Source organism: Carassius gibelio, chromosome A18 (genome assembly GCF_023724105.1).
Source record: "Carassius gibelio isolate Cgi1373 ecotype wild population from Czech Republic chromosome A18, carGib1.2-hapl.c, whole genome shotgun sequence".
In the NCBI taxonomy this organism is placed as follows: Eukaryota; Metazoa; Chordata; class Actinopteri; order Cypriniformes; family Cyprinidae; genus Carassius; species Carassius gibelio.
The window spans coordinates 22,002,054-22,021,936 of NC_068388.1; the positions used below are offsets into that span (position 1 = coordinate 22,002,054).

Sequence of the window (19,883 nt, forward strand, 5' to 3'; positions counted from 1 at the left end):
CAACACTTATTAGTTATGTTCAGGATGTTCAGAAGAAAACTTAATGAACACTGCATGAGGGGGCTAGAAATGCGCCAAAGGAGGTCATGTACAGGACACATAAATTTAGCCCAATATACGGGACGGTTGGCAACCCTAGCTTTCCCTTGCCTGTTCTGGCATTCTGGCGCGCAGCAGCTGTCCACCATGTTGAAATAATAAGGTTTGTAAGGTCTAAAAGGGCTGGTTTTAAATTATTGTTGTACAACTGTCAATATTAATGCTACAGCCGCTCTAGCGCTCTCCTGATGGCCTTTCAAAATGGTGGAGTTTAGATTGTGTGATGTCAACCTTCCGGAGCTCTACAGCTATGTGAAAATAAGTGTATAAATGGAACAGTTCATTGTTGAAGCTGTGCTGGTGATCTGGATGACGGGAGAGAGAGATGCAGAACGTGTGCAGAATAGAGTGACATGAGGTACAGGATTGAGAACCGCTGCTTTTGAACATTGATTTTGAAACTTCTGAATCCATTAGAAGACAGAATCACGATTAAATAACCCATACTGGTTAAAAAACAATTTATAGCCTGAATACACTGTAAGTCGCTTTGGACAGAAGTGTCTACTAAATGCATAAAAATGTAAATGTAAAAAAATATATATGAAGACATTTTTAGGTGCACCCTTATTTTTGTAACTCTTCTCTAAAGCAGCACAGCATGGCTTAACCCAATTTGTTGCATGTTCCTGGGGGCAGGGTTTGTCATGTCACAAACCTGGGAAGTAACTCTTGTAGTCCCTAAGAGCCATTTTTGTAGACATTAAATTGCCAGAATTTTAATAGATAGATAATATCTCAGTTTGCATTGAACTTTCAGTGCTGCAACTTTGCAGATATGGTTTATGCTCAAACAGCAACATTACACACTAAAGCCCCTTTCACACTGCACGTTGGACCAGGAAAATTGATCCTGGGTTGGGGACCTAGTAACATTGTCGGGTTAGGTCCGGGAACAACCTCTGTGTGAACAAAAGTCTCAACTAATGCCATAAAGGGTGTGACGTAGTGATGACGCACATTATCGTGTGACCCTTCAACCGGGTCTTTTGAAGGCAGATCAAAGTTCGGAAAAAAAATAAAATATGTGCAAACTGTAATGAGGCAGAGATCAGTTAGCTCCTCACTATCCACGCTGAAGCGGAGATCGTTCACAAGCTTAAGTGAAAGTTAACGTGCCTAGCGTTTTCGACTCATACATCACACGTCAAATCCTGATATCACATGTCATTACAGGACCTTTACTGGTTGTGTGTGAACGCACGCACATATTCCAGGTATTCACTGGCAGTGTGAATTGGCAAAATCTAGTGACCCGGGAACAATTGCCGGGACACATTACCCATGTATTTTCCGTAATGGCAGTGTGAAAGGGACTTTACTAACATTAAAAAAGTGAAATCGCAATCAACCACCCCTTTAATGTGATCATGAGCCAAAATGTCACCTCCCCATCAAACAAGGTCAACACAATGTGAACAATTTTTTTTCTTCATATTTGTTATTAGATTTCTAATAAAACACAGTATACAGAACAGTTGCAAACAAGCACAATTTGCATCTTATTTACAGCAACTATATATATATATATATATATATATATATATATATATATATATATATATATATATATATATTATTAAATTATATATTATATTTATATATAGATATTTATATATTACCATCCACAACAGTTCGGTAGCCAGAATGTAATTATAGCATTGAAACCCAGAGGCTTTTTCCTTTAGCCTTTGCAATCAAACACATTGATCTGAAATGTACATATTTTACAGGTATCTTAAAAAATGGCTTCATATTTTGTTATTTAACTGTAATGATAACCCTCAATAGTTTTATTTTCACCCAAAGGGAACTTCAGCATAAAGAAATTATTATTAAAACCAATTTTTTTAGCAAGTGATTGCCACAGTTAGTCAGTGGCAATAAAAACATGTCCAAATGAGAAATAGCCATTAAGCTAACAAAAAGTTTTTACAGTTTTACAGAGAAGCCGAATTAAAAGGGCATGTTGGCCATACTTCCAGGCCCGTAGCCCAATGGGCTATCCAGTGACATGCTCCGTTGTCTAAGACTCTGGGGACCCATCATGCCCGACTGTGAATGTGGAGGTCCCATCATAGGCCCCTGAGGGGACATAAGGGCGCCCTGCTGGCCAAAGTGCTCCCCAGGAAGAGCCATTCCTCGCTGCTTAGCCTGCATCATCATTAGATTCTGCTGGGCTACAAGATTATGAGAATGCTGCTGTGGAGAAAGCATGCCACGAGGAGGGTGGGATGGGTGTTGTAAGAGGTTATTGGCCATCATGGCCTGCTGCTGATGGTGATGCTGTTGCTGGAGCTGTTGTTGTGGAGACATGCCTGTCCTGCCCATCATGTGTCCTGGATGGCATATAGGCCCCATCCCACCTCCTGATCCCATGCCCCTGGAGCCGATCTGAGGCATGCCCATACCAGGACGCATCCCACAATGTGAATGTGAAGGGTGTAGGGGTAGCTGTTGCTCAGCCATCATGTTCTGTAGGTTAGCAATATGGGGGTTGGAGGAGGGGACGTTGCTATGGGAAGGTCCAGATGAGGAGAGCTGTTTGAGCAGTTGAGCAGAAGAAGCCTGTGGAGGCAGCTGGCTCTGGTGAGGATTTTGCTGTGGCTGGGACATGGTTTCACTTTTAGGGAAGTACTGCAGGGTGCTACTGGGCTTGTCTGCAGGAATGATACGTGAAAGATCGAACTCGGGAATGCCTGTATGTGTTGGCCTGATGACCTCACTCAGGTCTGGACCATCACCCATGGGCATGGATGGAAAAGAGTCTGGTTGATGAGCAGGCCGCTGGTGAGACATGCCTTTGCTAAGAAGGTGCATCTGTTGGGGTGGTAAGACCTCTTCAGGGCGCTGGGGGTACTGCTGCCCCATTCCACCAATAGGGGAGTGAAGAGGTCCCTGCATGCGAGGGAATCCTCCCATCTGGTTTTGGAGATGCATTGGGGAAACATTACAGGGCCCTATTCCATCTGGAGGTCCCCCTCCACCTCCCATTATTGCTGAGGTCATTCCTGGCATTCCCATAGGGCTAGGGGATGGGAGCATAGGTCCAGAAGGATCGTGGGATAGCTGTGGGCCTCCTTGAAGAACCAATCCCATTGGACTTTGTGGACCACTGTTAGGTCCCATTACCATGTTGCCTACTGAAAAAAGGTTACATGTAATGATTTTAATGAAACTTCTCTTTTAAACAAACAAAACAATTGTAGAGGTTAAATATAACAGGGCATCAGAAAATGATCTGGATATTTTTTTTCTTATATTATCACTTTCATGATACAGTGTTAGTTCTGGATTCTAAAACAGGTGATAAAATGTACTGTAAAATCTGTACCTGACATGTTGATTCCAGGAAGGAGGGGTCTGTCGGGTAGCATCTCATCATCTGATGTGGCGATTGTCTTGATGGCATCATGGTAAAGTGGAGTGGAGCTAGGCATGGCATACTTTGACATCTGAGACATTATAAGGGATAAAGGATTCTGGGAGGGAAGGGCATCTGATGAGGATGTGAAAGACATGCTAGGATTGATAGAGTTGGAAGGCTGACTGATGGGCGTTGAGTTGGAACTCCTAGGTGGCAGGGACATGCCTAATATAAACAAAAGAATTACATATAAAAAACATGTGATTCATGTTAAAGCATAAATATTCACAAAGCCACAAAAATCTGAAAAGTTTTTCATATTTCAATGAATCAGTACTTGTACCTTTACCTGTATCAGTGGAGCTGCTCCCTCCATTGCCTGTGACCTTGACACTAGGAGGCCTTCCAGGGCTAGGCATAGTAGTCTTGGGTGAAGCATTCCAGCCAGGTGAAGCAACAGGCATAGTTGGAGATTTAAGGTGTCCAGGGGAGCCAGATGGTGAGTGAAGACCAAGAGAAGGGCCCATTACCTGGGGGGACTTGATAGAGGTTGAAGAGGGTGTTCCAGCCCCAGAGGCTGCTGGTAGAGGAGGGTGAGTTGGACCACTCTGTGGTAGTTGGCTGGGGGATTTCAGGCCTACTGCAGAAGGTGAAGGCATGAGGGGTGATGGCTCCTGACTAAGTGAGGGTGATTTGAGCTGGTGAGATGGGGGTATAGCTGGGGAACCCATTGGGTTAACACCAATGGGCAGGTCGGAAACATGTCGGGCACCAAGTTCAGTACCCCTTGAGCCACTGTTGATGGGAATGTGACTAAGTCTTGAGGTGTTGCTCATGTGGGGAGGACCTGGCTGGTCTGGTCCAAATATATCAGGACCTGGCTGATGCATATATGAGCCATCACCTTGACTACCAGGAAAGCTCTGGTTGGGGAACTGAAGAGGTCCATCTGGGCCAGGGATCATTCCTTTGTTAGCACCACCCCGGCCATTTTGTAAAGCCCTAATGCGGGAGATGTCATCAGGGTTCAACATCTCCCCAAATTGTCTACCGATTCCAGGACCCCCCCTCAACTTCTGAGCCAACAACTGCTGTCCCTGTGGATTCATATTCATGACCATATCCAGGTTACCCCCTAAAGAAGAGTCAACTATGTCTCTCATTGTGGGGCCACCATCACTGCCTACTCCACCAATAGGAGAGCCCATTATAGTCCGAGAACCAGGAAAGTCCATTGGATCACCACGGGAGGGCAGGCCTCCTCCCATTCCAGGATTGGGGAAGCCAGGTCCCCCAGTGTTATCCGTCATTCTAGGACCTCCAAGCCCTGCCTGCTGCTGCTGTCTGGACATTTGCTGCAAGTCCAATCTATGGAGTCTGCGGAACATCTCTTCTCGTGTTATGGGGCGATCCAAATCACCCTGAAAGGGCTGGGGAGGTCCCCCATGTCCCCCTGGAGGATAGCACCCATGAAATTGGCCTCCACCACCCATGTTTGGAGGCATATCATCTAACCAACCCATGCCTGGCCTTGGAGGTCTTTGAGGCCCCAACCCCTCCATACCTAAAACTCCTCCAGGACTTTCTGGGTAACCCCCACCCCCTGAAGGACCTCGCATCTGTCCAAGAAATCTTGGCCCTCGAGGACTTTCCTGATGCATGTCCTTCATTCGTGAATTTCCTCCCATTCCACCCCCTACTATTGGCCCTGGCCCCCACTGTTGATCACCAGGTTTACTATGATATGGTGGTGGGGGTCCTCTCATCAGCATTGGAGGCCCCCCAGGCATGCCCATCTCAGGCATCATGCGGAAATGCTGGGTATGCTGGTGGGGGTTCATCTCATGTTGCCGCCTTTTCTCCTGGTAGTACTCTTCTTGTAGCTTCCTCCAAGCTAGTTGCTCTGGTGTTACACCTTCGGGTCCCAGAAGTGGCCCCATGTCTAACCCTGAGGGTGAGGAGAGGTGGTGGGAATGTGGTGGCATACCATGGTGTGGGCCCATCAGTGAGTCATCCAAACCAGGCCCACCAAGATTCTGTGTCTGTGAGATGATAGACTGTAACGGCTCCTCATACTTTTTCATTCCACCAACAGGGGCCATACCAGGCATAGCGGCATTGTTGCTATGGCAATTAGCAGTATTCCCCATACCATTTTCACCATCTTCCAAACCTCTGACTCCATCATTACTATTATTGTTGTTGATATTAGTGCCATTAGGATTGCCATTAGGACCTCTTGGTTCCTCATGGTCTGCACCGGCTCCACTACGAAGAAGCAACCTCTCAATGTCTCGAAGAGTCTGTAAAGAGCGTTCACGATGTTCCAGCTGCTCTTTAGAGAGGCCATGTGTGTTTCCTGGCCCTCCATGCTGGCCCTGTTCACTCTGATGGTGTGCAGATAATGCAGAGGGACTAGACGATGGAGACACACCTGCACCATGGTGAGGAATCGTACCTGGCATGTCCACTCCTTCTGGTCCTGAAACTCCCACAGACAGTGGGCCTGAATTTCCTTGGCCCAGTGAATGAACTGCAGAGCGGCTGTTGCTGTTTGAAATTCCTCCTCCTCGGTGGGTTTGGGCTGTCTCACCATCTGGATGGCCTGTGGAAGAAGGAGTACTGGTGCCTGGAAGATGTCCTCCCACTGCTCCACCAACAGAAGCTGGCCGGGGTGTACCGCTTTGGGATTTGGGTGTGCCAATGGGCGGACTGTGACTAGAGCTGATCTGCTCTGTCAGGTTGGAGAGTTTTCCAATGACAGAAGACTGCTCCGACAGATAAAAATGATAATAGAGAAAGAAAGGGGTGTTGTTAATGCCATTATTAATCTCAGTTCAATACATCACAAAATACTTGAACTGTATTGTTTCTCATCAAAACAGAAACAGGAACAAAGATGAGCATTGTGATTTAAATAGCAATTTAAACAAATACGGTGCCTCATGCCACCAAGCACCTGCAATTTTTCCACTCTAGTTTAGTTTTTTAAGATCATACACACATGGCTCATTATTACAAACAAACAAACAAACAAACAAACCCATGTAATTGTCTAACTTAATATAACAAAAATAGGAAGGCACGTAGGTAACACCATGTGTCTAACATATAGACAGACCTGTTCCAGCTTGGTACGAGGGACATTCTGCTGGTGATACAAAAGGATGGATTCTGTGTGGCCATGCATCACTGCTTCTGCAGCACTGCAGAAAAAAAGGTGTTGTTAAATCTACTTAACAAAGAAGATATGAAAAAAAAAATGTTTCCTGTGATTTTCATAGTTTTCTATTCAGTCATGGAACAATGACTTGTAAAAGAACACTCCTATATCTGTTCAGAGTGTAGTGAAAAATTGGCTGCTAAGATAAAACGTGCATATTAATCGTCTCCTTTTTTGTGGCTTTAATGGAAATTTCTGGCTTAGACATGGCAATGTATGGTAAATATCCCATTCAAAATGGTCTTGCAAGCACTGAAACTACTTCAGTTAAAAAAAAAAAAAAAAAAAAAAAAAAAAAAAAAAATTAAAATCATACTGACCTGTTGGCTAGGCTGGTGGTGAAGACATACACTACTTGCTGAGGGGGCCGAGGATGCAGATCTGTGCGAATACCAGGTCCATGGACAGAACCTAATGCTGGACCTCCTGGATCACTAACATGGCCTGTGGATGAACCAGGGTGGCCTTGACTAGGACACATCACATGCTCACCTGAGAAGATAAGACAAAAAAAGTGAATGAGTGATAAAATATTTGTAATGGTTGAAAAATAATCTTGTTACATACAGTATTTATAGGTTTTTCACCTGATGTCATATGTAAGTGTTTTATAGACGAAATAAAAATGTCAATCCAAAAACCTAAATGTTTGTTTACTACCAAAAAATCTTCCAGAAAACCACAAGGAGGAGCTAAATCCCACAGAAAACTTCCCAGAGCTTCCGTTCCATTATGAACATTAGTTGGCTTAGCATTTATTTCATGAATTTATGTGGGCAGATACGAAACACTGAAGATTTGTACAAAATAGAAAAAATAAACAGGCCTTGTTCTGTCTCGTGAATGTCACACAAAATACATGTAAATGTGGTTGTATATTTGTGAACAGAAAACTTTGATTCATCTTAATGTCTTTAAAATTTTGAAATGAGTCGGGCAAGACCAAGGTTACAGAGTGGGATATTTTCCTTAAATCGCAATACGGAGTTTGTCAGTGGTGTTGTGTTGCGCTTGTGCAGGTAATGTTTCATGACACACCTTCAGTCACGTGTCTATACACAGATGAGGAAGACTGAGTTTACTTCACAAGAGGGCACAATAGCTTTTAAGGCTCACTGGCATCTCTTATACTATTAAATGGCAAGTTCACAGTCAGATGGCAACAATATACTTTCACATTTCTAATATTTCAATTGCTTTTCATATATATATAGCTGTAGTTGATGAATGCCTTGGGAAGCATACTAAACCCATACTAGTTTAGAGAAGCTGTTGGGGTGAATTATCAAAATTATAATTTGTTTAAAATAAGTATTTTTATGACGCAGATTCACTCCACCATAATTATCTTTATTTTATTGCATTGGTAGTTTCATACACTTTAATATTCAGACATACTATACTGATGATACACACGAGAACCAATGAAATTGAAATGCTGTCAGTATAGATAAAATCCGCATTTGTTGATTTCTGCATCTTTAATATGATCCATTATACACTGCTGCATTTTATACATATAATTTTATTGAAGTGGCATAAAAACTGATATTAATATGGAATGACTAGGAAACAGCAGAACAGTTCATAACCGTTACTAGGGCTGTTTGTGTTCCTATCGGTTTTTTGTTTGCCATGCAAACAAGTCTTCAAATGGCTCTCTCAACTTTTCTCTGGTACAGAATAGCAGGGCGCATACACACTCCAGGATTGTTGTCAGCAACCGACAGATGCACAATCATACACACACACACACACACACAGAGAGAGAGAGAGAGAGAGAGAGAGAGAGAGAGAGAGAGAGAGAATGTAAAGCTTTGAAGATGACACTAAAGCAGTCTTGGAGAGTTTGAGTGTAAGGATTCACAGTGGAAGACAAATGATTGTTTTAACATCTGACAGTTGGCCAAAATCTTAAATGATGTGCATTTATAAAAGAAGTTTTTTTGGCTAACATACAGTTATTCTATTTAAACTTACAATTATTATTGTTCTAAGAGTAACATTTCTGACTGTAATTCTCTTAGAGCTTTCAGGCTATATGCAACAAACTCAGACATTCAGACTGCTCTGAATCAGATCGCTATCTGTTTTCTAGCTGATAGGATTTATGGAAGAATATTCCGGACTATTTTTAAAAGGAATTTCTAATTGTTTTTTTTTTTTCAATTGCATTAATTGCATAAATTGTGACATAATCCATCCATCCATCTGTCAACATTACATTCAAACTTCAAGCTAATGAAACAAAAATTCTGGTCAGGATTTTCAAGACAACAAAGTTTTGATGCCTTTTCTTATCTAGTAGTGCATTTATTCTTTATTTTGTCTGACAAATGTAATTATCAGATCATTTCTATTTAAAATACTTTTTTTTATATATATACATGTATTCATAATAGACCCTTCACATTTACAAGGTTCTCAAAAGTTGTCATAGTTAAGTCATCTTTTACGGTAGAGAATAGAAACTACAACAAATATAATTTCTGTTTCTCTTTGTTCCAACAGCAAAAGAAAAAAGGAAAAAATATATATTTTATATGTCCAATTCTCGCTATATTAACCAACAATTGACTATGAATTTTGCCTCCTAATTTGCTGCACATTAATTGTTAATAAAGTAATTAAGTTTAGGCCAATATGCTAGTAATATGCATGTTAGTTAATAGTGAGAATTTCTCCTTAAAATAAAGTGTTCTTAAAACATTTATTATAGGTCAGAGGAGAAAAAGATGTCAAATTTGCCGTCCCTCCCTCAGCTGCTGTATCAGACACACGCATTCTGAAGCATTATCCAGTTTTCTCTGTTTAATGCCAGTGTAATATAACACAAAGTATAGTGTTTTCAATTTAAAAAATTCAGTCCTATCTTGGTTTTTTTTTTTTTTTTTTTTTACATTTGATGTGAGCTGAATTGCAACATTTAGCTTTTTTTTTTTTTTTTTACGACAACAACATCAACCAGATGTCTGTGTAAACAGTCTACAGGAAGAAGCATTCATTAAGCTTTATAAGAACAGGCTCTGACTGGCAGGCTGTACTTAATGTGTGTGTGTGTGTGTGTGTGTGTGTGTGTGTGTGAACTCACGGTGCGTTGCAGAAAGGGGTTTCTCATCCTCTTCCTCAGTTTCGGCTCCTGAGCACCATTCATCACCACTGTATGGCTGTTTTCTCTCCAGCACACACCGGCGTTTGCTGCGCATCACGCCCTCTACTGGACATCATTGGGAAATAAACCAAAACATAACAAATGTAAACATATTTCGAATCATATTTATGTAAGACAACATGGTTTCTGTCCACACTGATATAAGCAAATGCCCACAAACTGCCTCGGAAAACACATTTAAAATGAGTAGTATTCTCACATACTACAGACAGAGTACTCCAGAAATGTTTTGGCATTTAAGAGGCATGAGAGGAGGACACAAGGCCTCCAAAGCCTTGAAACATCCCCTAACCTTGAATACCAGACACAGTGAGGGAGTACACGAGGGAGAGAGAGCACAGTGTTAGGTTGTGGTGTCCGTGTTGGCGGCGGGCAGAGATAAAGAGCTGACCTTTTCTGCATCCTCTTTTGTTCCCAGCATACATCAGTTTACGTAAATGAGTGTGTCAGCTCTCTCTCTCTCTGGTCTACTTTCTCTTCAATCATTGGCTCTTTCCAGGTGTGGCAGTCCAGATGTCTGAAGTGAATGACTTGCATTTCATTTGAATGTCTTTCTGTTTGCTTTTCTACCGGATGAACAATATTTACAGAGAATATGATAAAGAGCTGGACAGTGATCACTTCTGACCCTCTTTACTCTTAAAAACCAAGGTTATTATATTAACCAAAGTTAGAACTGAACTAAAAGTAAAATCAGACATTCCCTCATATCTTAACAAATAAATTACATGACAGTTGTTAATCATTCCTTTAAAAAAAAAAAATCATATATATATATATATATATATATATATATATATATATATATATATATATATATATATATATATATATATATATATATATATATATATTAATCATTTGTAATAATATAAAAAAAATATGATTATTGAATATCATTCATAATAATAATACATTTTAATAATGAAATAATCTTTTAAAAAAACTAACAAAGGTCATTACAAAACATCAAAAAAAAAAAAAAAATTCCTTCGTATTCATTGATTAACATGATAAAATGTATAAGTATACTCCAATAATAATAAAAAGTAAAACATATTAAAAATAAAATATTTAAATATGATATACAAATATTTAATTGTTGATCAGTACTACTATGATTATATATAGAGAGAGGGAGAGAGATTTTCAGTTTTCAGACAGACAAGTTTTCTATTTTATGCTTTATCTTTACTTCGTTTTATAGTTTAACATGATCATATGTATTAGTGTAATCAAACAATTAATAATAGTTAATTTTAAGGGGTTTTAAAACTAAATTAATCTGCCAATGAGGTTAGAAAAATGACCTTTTCAAAGGGGAAATAATTTTTTCTTTCTGTTTTTATGACCCTACTGGCAGATATTTGTTCTTGTTTAACCATAAACTTTTTTTCACTTAGACAAATTTCTCAGAAAACAACAGCATATCAGATATTTGTACTAAAAAAAAAAAAAAAAAAAAAATACAGAAGTATTCATTTTTTGCAATGCATGCAGCATTTAATGCCATGACTTTTTTTTTTTTTTGAATTCATGGAAAGTTGAATTAAAGTGCCCCATTATGCCATTTTTAAGACTCCTTATATAGTTTTGGGAGTCACCTACAACAGGTTTACATGCATGCAAACATTTTTTTTTTTTTTTCAAAATATGCATCTGATATCACTTCATTTTCCAATGATTTTCAAATGATTCTTTCGAAGCAGTTCTAAGATTCAGTCTCTCTAAATCCCTCCTTCCTGTGGGTCCACTCTGCTCTGATTGGTCAGATGGTCTCAACTGTTGTGACTGGTCTAGCTTGTTCAGTGTGTGTCAGAAACCGTATGATTATTGCCATAATTCAGCTGCTCCAGATAAGCTGGGTATTGAGCCATCTTTCAAGAGCAAGAGTTTTGTGAATCCCACAATGAACTCCCCGAGTTAAAGCTGCAGTAGGTAACTTTTGTAAAAATATATTTTTTACATATTTGTTAAACCTGTCATTATGTCCTGACATAAGAATATGAGACAGTAATCTGTGAAAAAAAATCAAGCTCCTCTGGCTCCTCCCAGTGTCCTATTGCCATTTTGCAGAAAGTCATCCGCTCCCGGTAAAAAACAACCAATCAGAGCTGCGGTCCGTAACTTTGTTTGTGTTCAAAATGTAGAAAAATGTATATATTAAGCGAGTACACCATGAATCCGTTTTCCAAACCGTGTTTTTGGCTTGTCCTGAATCACTAGGGTACATCTATAAAAAGTGTTTATATTCGGACTATTTTAGATTGCTTCGGGGGTACCGCGGCGGAGTAACCCAGTACCTTTGTGATTCTTCATAGACAATAAACAGAGAGAAGTAGTTCCGGCTACAATGTTCTTCTGCAAAATGCAAGCAGTTCTGTTTATTAACCGCTAGAGCGTCAAAAGTTCCCTACCGCAGCTTTAAAAGGTCCCCTTCTTCGTGATTCCATGTTTTAAACTTTAGTTAGTGTGTAATGTTGTTGTTAGAGTATAAATAATATCTGTAAAATTCTAAAGCTCAAAGTTCAATGCCAAGCGAGATATTTGATTTAACAGAATTCGCCTACAAAAAACGACCCGTTTGGACTACATCCTTCTAGTTCCTGCAGGAATGGCGTCACTAAAACAGTTTTTTTGACTAACCTCCGCCCACATGAATTCACAAACAGGGGGTGTGGCCTTGTTGCGCTCCGACGGAGAAGAAGGAAGAGCTGTTTGTTTTTGTCGCCATGTCATTGAAACGCTGTTTTTTTTCATCTCTGAGTCCAATCATCTTTGTTTGGGCTTCCCAGGAACGCTGTACTTTGAGATTAATGGTTACAATTTATGTTTAACTCGGTTCTCGAAAATTATAATGCACATGTAAAACTATGTGCAGCTCATTTTGCTGAGGACAGCTTTCTCAATCTCAATCAGTTTAATGCTGTATTCGCACAAAGATTATTCTTAAAAGATGGAGCAGTTCCCTCTTTGTCTGGAGAAGGCGTTGTTTATGGACCACAACTGGTAAGTGTATTTTATTATTTAAGTTGGTGCGTTTAACAGTTTCTGTAACTTATTAAACAAAGGGCAATGCTGTTTAGCTTTGTTAACTAGATGTTAGGGATGTGCAAAAAAACAAATGCGGTTTTCATGCGCATCTCGTCAGTAAAAATGCTCCTGTGACTATAAATACATCTCCAGCACGTGCGTTCTAGCCCAATCGCGTTACCAGGAGGGCAGCCTGCTCTCAGCTGCTGTCGAATCACTACACAGGAACCGGTGGCCCAATCAGAACTCGTTACGTATTTCTGAAGGAGAGGCTTCATAGACCAAGGAAGTCATCAGCCCGTTTTTGTGACAGTGAAAACAGCAGTATACAGATAGGTGAATTGTGTGAAAAATACTGTTTTTTTACACGTGAAACATGAACACGTTATATTGCACATTTTAAACACAATCAAAGCTAAAAAAAGCGCGTAAAACGGGATCTTTAAGATAAGCAGTCATCAGTAAAATAACAAGAACACACACACACACAAATATTGGTGTTGTACTGCTGTGAATTTTATCCACTGATTCTTTGCAGCAGCATCTCTCGGAAGTGAATTTATATATATATAAATATATATATATATATATATATATTTTTTCCATAAACTCATTTATATATAAAAAAAGAATAATAATAAATTATATTTAAAAAAAATAAATAGCCCCACCTTCTACCTTCCATGCGCTTATAAAGCCAAACAGGTGTGAGTGTTTGTGTGAAAGAGTGAGAGTGTGTATGCAGACACAAAAGAGCTTCAGTGCTATTACAGGAAGCCCGGATGACTCAGTTTCTCAAAATCACACTACTGCCCCGTTATTTCCCCTGATCTCTCTTTCTAATACACACATCGCATACACAAAGCACCGGGCAAATGGAAATAAAATAAGAACTGCACAACGAACCAAACAAAAAGAAACGGCACACACACGGTGAAAAGAAAAACACGCCTCTGCAATCCAGGAAGAGAAGAGCGGTTATTGCTTTTTGTATTGGACAGAAGCAGTCTGGCTGTCAGCAACAAGTGGCGGTCATAGTTCAAGCCAGATGACAGAACAGAATGAGAAGTTATATTTTGTGTAGATCTTCTAACCACCACACTCTCAACACCTCTAGTTCGCACTATCGCAACAGGGCCAATGAAGACCCGTTCACTTTCACACATTCTACCGCACGATGGATGTAGACAGACGGCCACAGTGTCAAAGAGCACGCATGTCTTGACATTGATATGACACATTATGCACTGCTGCATTTTAGATCTAAAATGTTCCTTCCAGAATATTCATTTTTAGAGGAATAAAACCTGGTTAACATGGACTGACTGACACTGAATAACATCTTATTGGTAGTGGCATTTATAACTGTTACTAGGGGAACCAGAACAAGAAACGTAGACTAGCGTCTGATCAGTACAGCGACCGCTGACATGCAGCGAAAGAAAAGTCATTGGTGGTTTGAACAGGGCTTAAATGATCACAGCACTTTCGTTTAGGTGAATGATTCCTTTCATGATGCTCCTGGGAAAGCTTTTTTATATTTAATCATTTATTTTGGAACGTTGTAAGAGCCATTTTTAACAATTTAAAATATTAAATTTTATGCATTCATTTTATTCCTTTTTTTTTTGCAACACTGAAATATAATAAAATAGACCATTCTGTTAAAAAGTTCAAATGTTTCAGATCATCAAACAAATTTAAATATTAGATAACACAAGTGAACACAATATGCAGTTTTTAAATGAAGGATTTTATAATTAAGGGAAAACAAAATCCAAAACTGTATGTATGTGTGTGTATGTATATATATATATATACATTAGTATGTACATTCCTTTATGATTTAAAAAACGTGTGGGGTACATTTTTACTCTTCCTAAATTATTATATTACAGTAATGAAAATGTAATGGTCAATATTAATCATAATGGGTAAAAAATAAAACAATAAATCCAAATGTTAAACTTACAGACCAATTACAGTCTTGTAAATAATGGACATGTTTTTGACAGCATTACCAAACCACATTATGTGTGTGCATGTGTGTGTGTGTGTCCCTCAGTCTCTCCACCTCGCACTATTCTACTTCCTGTCTGTGCGCAGAATCTCTCTCAACCCACCGCTCCATTAGTGAGTGACACACACAACAGGACAACCAACAGGAAAACACAAGCACTTGAGCATTTGGTGCTGTTCCAGGAGCATAACATCTGACATGATACACACATATAAGCATGCTCACACACACACACACACACACACACACGTGTGCTCAGAAAGGTCAGGGCATTTTGGGGTTTGCTGAAAACAGCCGGTTTCATCTTTACTGTGTTTCCAGTTAAAAGGGGAATTCCAGAAATGTGGCCTTTTTTGATTGTTGATCAAGAGATATAGTGATGCATATACATGAGTAAAATGAATATGTGTAGTGTTGAGTTTGGATGTCCACTACCTATTGAGTTTCATACAGTGGGTACAGAAAAACTAAATCAGCCCACTTTAAAATAATCACATTTGGTTGCTGTATTTACTTATAACATCCAAGTGATAGATATAACACCAACATAAAAAATATAATAATAATAATAATAATAATATTAATCACTGAGTTGGAAAAAGGACCCCCCCCCACTCCTAAAAATTACTCTGAAAAGCTCTCCTTCTCAGTAGCACACAAACCATTTGACTTTCAACTGTGATCAGCTGTGGCCAACTTGATCAGCTCAGCATGAAAAGAGCTTTCTTGGAGCCTTTCAGTGCTTTGTAGTGCAACTGAAGCAAACAAACTATGGGCACCCATCAAAAGATCTCTGGGATAAAGTTGTGGACAGGCCCAAGTCAGGAGGTGGATACAAAAAAAAAAATATTCATAAGGCTTTAATAATGCCTAGAGGCACAGTGAAATTTATTATTAAGAAGTGGAAGGTATTTGGTATTACACAGTCCCTCCCTGGATCAGGAAGTCACTCCAAACTGGATGAAAGAGGCAGGAGGAAACTGATCAGAGAGGCGACCAAGAGGCCTACGGCAACTCTGAAGCAGTTGCAGGAATTTATGATGAAGAGGGGTCACTGTGTGCATGTGACAAATGTGGCTTGAATGGGAGGGTTACAAGAAAAAAGCCTCTCCTCAAGAAAGGCCACATACACTCACGACTGATCTTTGCCAAAACACACCCTGAAGATTCTGAGGCAGAGGAGAGTTAAATCAAATGATCTGGCCTCAACACCAGATGATATGTCTGCCAGAAATCCAATACAGCTCACCATTCGAATAACAGCATTCCTCCAGTAAAGCGTGGAGGTGGTAATATCCTGTTATGTGGTGTTTCTCTGCAGCAGGGACCGGAGCATTTGTCAGGATAGAAGGAAAAATAAATATGGGGCAAAATACTGTCAAATTCTGGAGGAAAATCATTGTTTTTTTCTCTCAGACATGTTAATGTTATATCTTTTACTTGGATGTTATAAGTTGCACTGAGTAAATACAGCTGGATAAAATAAAAAACTGTGTCCATCTTCATTTCAGGCTGCAAAGCAACAAAATGTAATTATTTTAAAGGGGTGATCCTTTTCTATTTCCACTGAGTGTGTGTGTGTGTGTGTGTGTGTGTGTGTGTGTGTTAGTCTCCTGTAGTCTTCCTTTTAATTTATTGATATAAAATCTGGTCCCCTTCATTGCATACTTTCGCCACTTAGACAGGAAAAGAGTCTAAACAAGCAATTCCTCATCCCAAGCACAAGCATGAAGCATGACCCCCTTTCTAAAACAGGAAGGTGTGTAAATTAATAAGCATAATATTGGAATGATTTTCTTTACAAAATTAAACTATTAAAGCCCAAACTAATTATAAAATATTATTTTGATCATATTTACTTTAAAACAAATTAATAGTGTTAATATCATAATCAATCTCAGAATCTCACAAACTAGATTTTTTTTTCGTTTTTGAAACAAACTAATGTTTCTTCTTTAAGCCAATTAATACTATTATTTTATTTTAGGACCCATTAGGTAATTAAAATAAAATAAAACCAAATTAATAATTATGCTGAAAATGTGGCTGTCAACACAGAACTACTATACATTTTAAAATTCTAACATTATTTCACAAAATGACTGTTTTCACTGCATTTTTTTTTTACAACGGCAGTAAATTTGCGCTAATACTTCTATTTTCTCTCTTAATCTTCTTTCCTAAAATATATATATATATATATATATATATATATATATTATAATATATTCCTACTGCTTATATACAGTACATTCAGAAAGTCTTCCAGTTTTATGGAGAAAGCTTGTGCTATTTTGTGTACAGTATAAAGCATCAGACAGTCTGTGGGCAGGCCGTGGACATTCGGGCTAAGGATGAGAGCAGCATTACGCCTACCTTTGGCATCTGGCTCCAAAACAGGGGTGAGTGACTCTCTTTGGTCTCCCGTGTCCATGGAGACACTCCTTTCCCTCTTTGCCTTAGTCTTCATTATCCCACCAACTCCACCACCTGATTGGTTGAGGCTCTTCAGTCCAGGGTTGCTAGGAGAAATCTGGTTGGATTTGACTCCATGGTTCCCAGACCCACTGCCCTTTGACCCCTGGTTGCCAGCAGGTCCTTGCTGCAGCGCTTGGTTTACATTGGGGAGCTGTGATTGGGCCCCACTTGTCACTTGCTTGCCATGATTGGATAGTTTACTTTCAGAGTGCATTTGATTGGCTGATGATGGAGAGGATACTGACGGGGTTGGTTTTGCAACAGTATGTTGTGTCTGTCTGTCCGTGAGACTGCAAACAGACAGCTGAAAAGAGAATGAAACAGAGATATGAAAGAGGGTTAAGAGTTTGTCTTGTTTTTTTTACATGCATACAGTAAATGTTACCCACTTCATCTTATATCAAAAGCACACAGTAGGACTGGGAGGTAGTTATTATTGAATTGGAGACGTAACACACACAGTTTCTGTGAAGTGAAGTGACATACAGCCAAGTATAGTGACCCATACTCAGTATTTGTGCTCTGCATTTAACCCATCCAAATGCACACACACACAGTAGTGAACACACACACACACACACACACACACCAGTGAACACACACACACACACACCAGTGAACATACACACACACCCTGGCCTGGGAGCAGTTGGGGGTTCGGTGCCTTGCTCAAGGGCACCTCAGTCATGGCAGTTATGTTATAACATTAGGTTCCACTGCTATGCAAAAAAATACACAATTGTATGTCCCGGTTAAGACTGGTATTATTGATACATCCCATATTATGTCACTTAATCGAAATCAAAACTGGATGTTGAACATTTTTCTGCAGTTGAATGACTTGAAGTGGTTATAATTATGCGTCCCCAGTAGTGCTAGTATTAATAATCTCTCCTCATGTCTGGGAGCCTTATCTAGTAATGTTCGTATGTAGTTTTTGACTCAAAACTGTCCTCTGATGTTACGGTGACTAAAGTGGTGCAGTCTTGTTTTGCACAACTGAGGCAACTAACGAAGATAAAGTTATTCCTTTCTTTGGCATATTTGGAAAAAGCCATTCATGCTTTTATTATATTCTGTTTACTTACTTTGGTCAAACTCTCAACCTATAACATCCAAGGAAAGTGTATGATTCGCGAAACAAGCTCTCAACAATTCTGTTCATTTCAGACATTTCTTCATCTGTCCTTCGTCCTTCACCAAAACACTCTTAATGACAGTTAACAGTTACCCTAGCCCTCTAAGCCATCCTAAATTGTGTAGAAGAGCTAGATATTAACAGTGTCACTGACTGGGAAGTCCTTTCGGCACTACAGCCAGCCTTTGTAAAGCAGATGAAACTACATCAGGAGCTCAAAGATTAGAGAAATAATTGTATTAAAATGTAAATGACCTTCTACATGTTTAGTGCAGACACAATCTCAGGATGCTATGGGTTTGCTGAGGATTTACGCACCTCACTGGGATGAAGGTCCAACAAACAAGTGCATTCCGATGTCTCCTCACTGCACACACGCCGATCTGTAACACACACCACAGAGATTTAATTATTCTTTCATTATAAAAACATAAAATAACGAGCCATTTTATCATAATGACTAGAGAAAAATTACAACCTTTGAAAGAGCGAAAGACTTTTGAAGAGGTGTAACTGTCCCTAAAAATGGGGTTGTAAATTATTTTTGGACTCACTGATGCCCAGAAGTAAGTTTCTGGTTTAATTTGCTCCACCCACAGTGAGCAGAAACCATAAAAAACTCCCCACCTTCAATAATAATAATATCCAGACTGTCTCATTTTTCATCAAACAGTTCTTATTTTCACTCTCTCTCTTTTTCATTTCCCACTCCCTCTTCTTCTAGTTCATACAGTCATAAACATATCAATGTTTGCAAATGAATAAGGGGTATTTACATATTTTTGAGTCTACTATTAATATTTACACATTTGCATTTTTCCTACAAATCTCAAAGGGCTCTGATGCCATCTACTGTATGTGCTGATGGACTCTGATTTGACTAAATTATCCTTTAGCATAAACCCATTTAACATTTACAGCAGGGATGGAAATTAGCACCCGCCAACAGCCAAATGCGGGTGATTTTGTGTTGTGGGGGGTAAATTTGCTTCACCTACCGGCCACCGTGGAGGGTAAATGAAAATAGCATACTGTTTCACCCGGTCGGTGGACAAAAAAAGTTCATTTAGATCCCTGGTGTGTGTACAACACGCAATAAAGTGTAATATCATCCAAAGCAGCTCCGTGGTGAAAGGCGGTGTAAACCGAGCTCGAAACAGCGGCGTTGTTCCCAGTACAGTGTTTGCAGTTGAAGTTAGTGCCGCTGGCGGAGTGATATATTTGTTGGTTATTTACAGTACGTTTTATAGCACGTGCCCATGATATAAAAGATCGCGTGAAGAGTTGAATTTGTTATCGCGCATAAATTTCCACATACTGTCACATCTCTGTCAGACCACGGTAAATTCATTC

General features: G+C 39.5%; 1 protein-coding gene across 4 annotated transcripts in view; it reads right to left on the minus strand.

The window, feature by feature from the left end:
* Nucleotides 1-1,676: 1,676 nt before the first annotated feature.
* The window catches only part of LOC127933820 (B-cell CLL/lymphoma 9-like protein), a 56,911-nt gene continuing 38,704 nt past the window's right edge, over nucleotides 1,677-19,883 (minus strand). Inside the window, exons 2-9 of one of the 4 annotated variants that reach the window (XM_052530835.1) lie at nucleotides 18,849-18,913; nucleotides 17,291-17,696; nucleotides 9,781-9,903; nucleotides 7,010-7,181; nucleotides 6,588-6,672; nucleotides 3,816-6,234; nucleotides 3,434-3,691; nucleotides 1,677-3,239 (exon numbers count right to left, since the gene is read on the minus strand). In XM_052530835.1, the coding sequence (XP_052386795.1) occupies nucleotides 2,056-3,239; nucleotides 3,434-3,691; nucleotides 3,816-6,234; nucleotides 6,588-6,672; nucleotides 7,010-7,181; nucleotides 9,781-9,903; nucleotides 17,291-17,606 (4,557 nt within the window). In that variant the 5' untranslated portion in view covers nucleotides 17,607-17,696; nucleotides 18,849-18,913 and the 3' untranslated portion in view covers nucleotides 1,677-2,055. Of the gene's footprint in view, nucleotides 3,243-3,433; nucleotides 3,692-3,815; nucleotides 6,235-6,587; nucleotides 6,673-7,009; nucleotides 7,182-9,780; nucleotides 9,907-17,290; nucleotides 17,697-18,848; nucleotides 18,914-19,883 lie in introns of all 4 variants that reach the window. The other 3 variants (XM_052530833.1, XM_052530832.1, XM_052530831.1) reach the window with 3 other exon arrangements.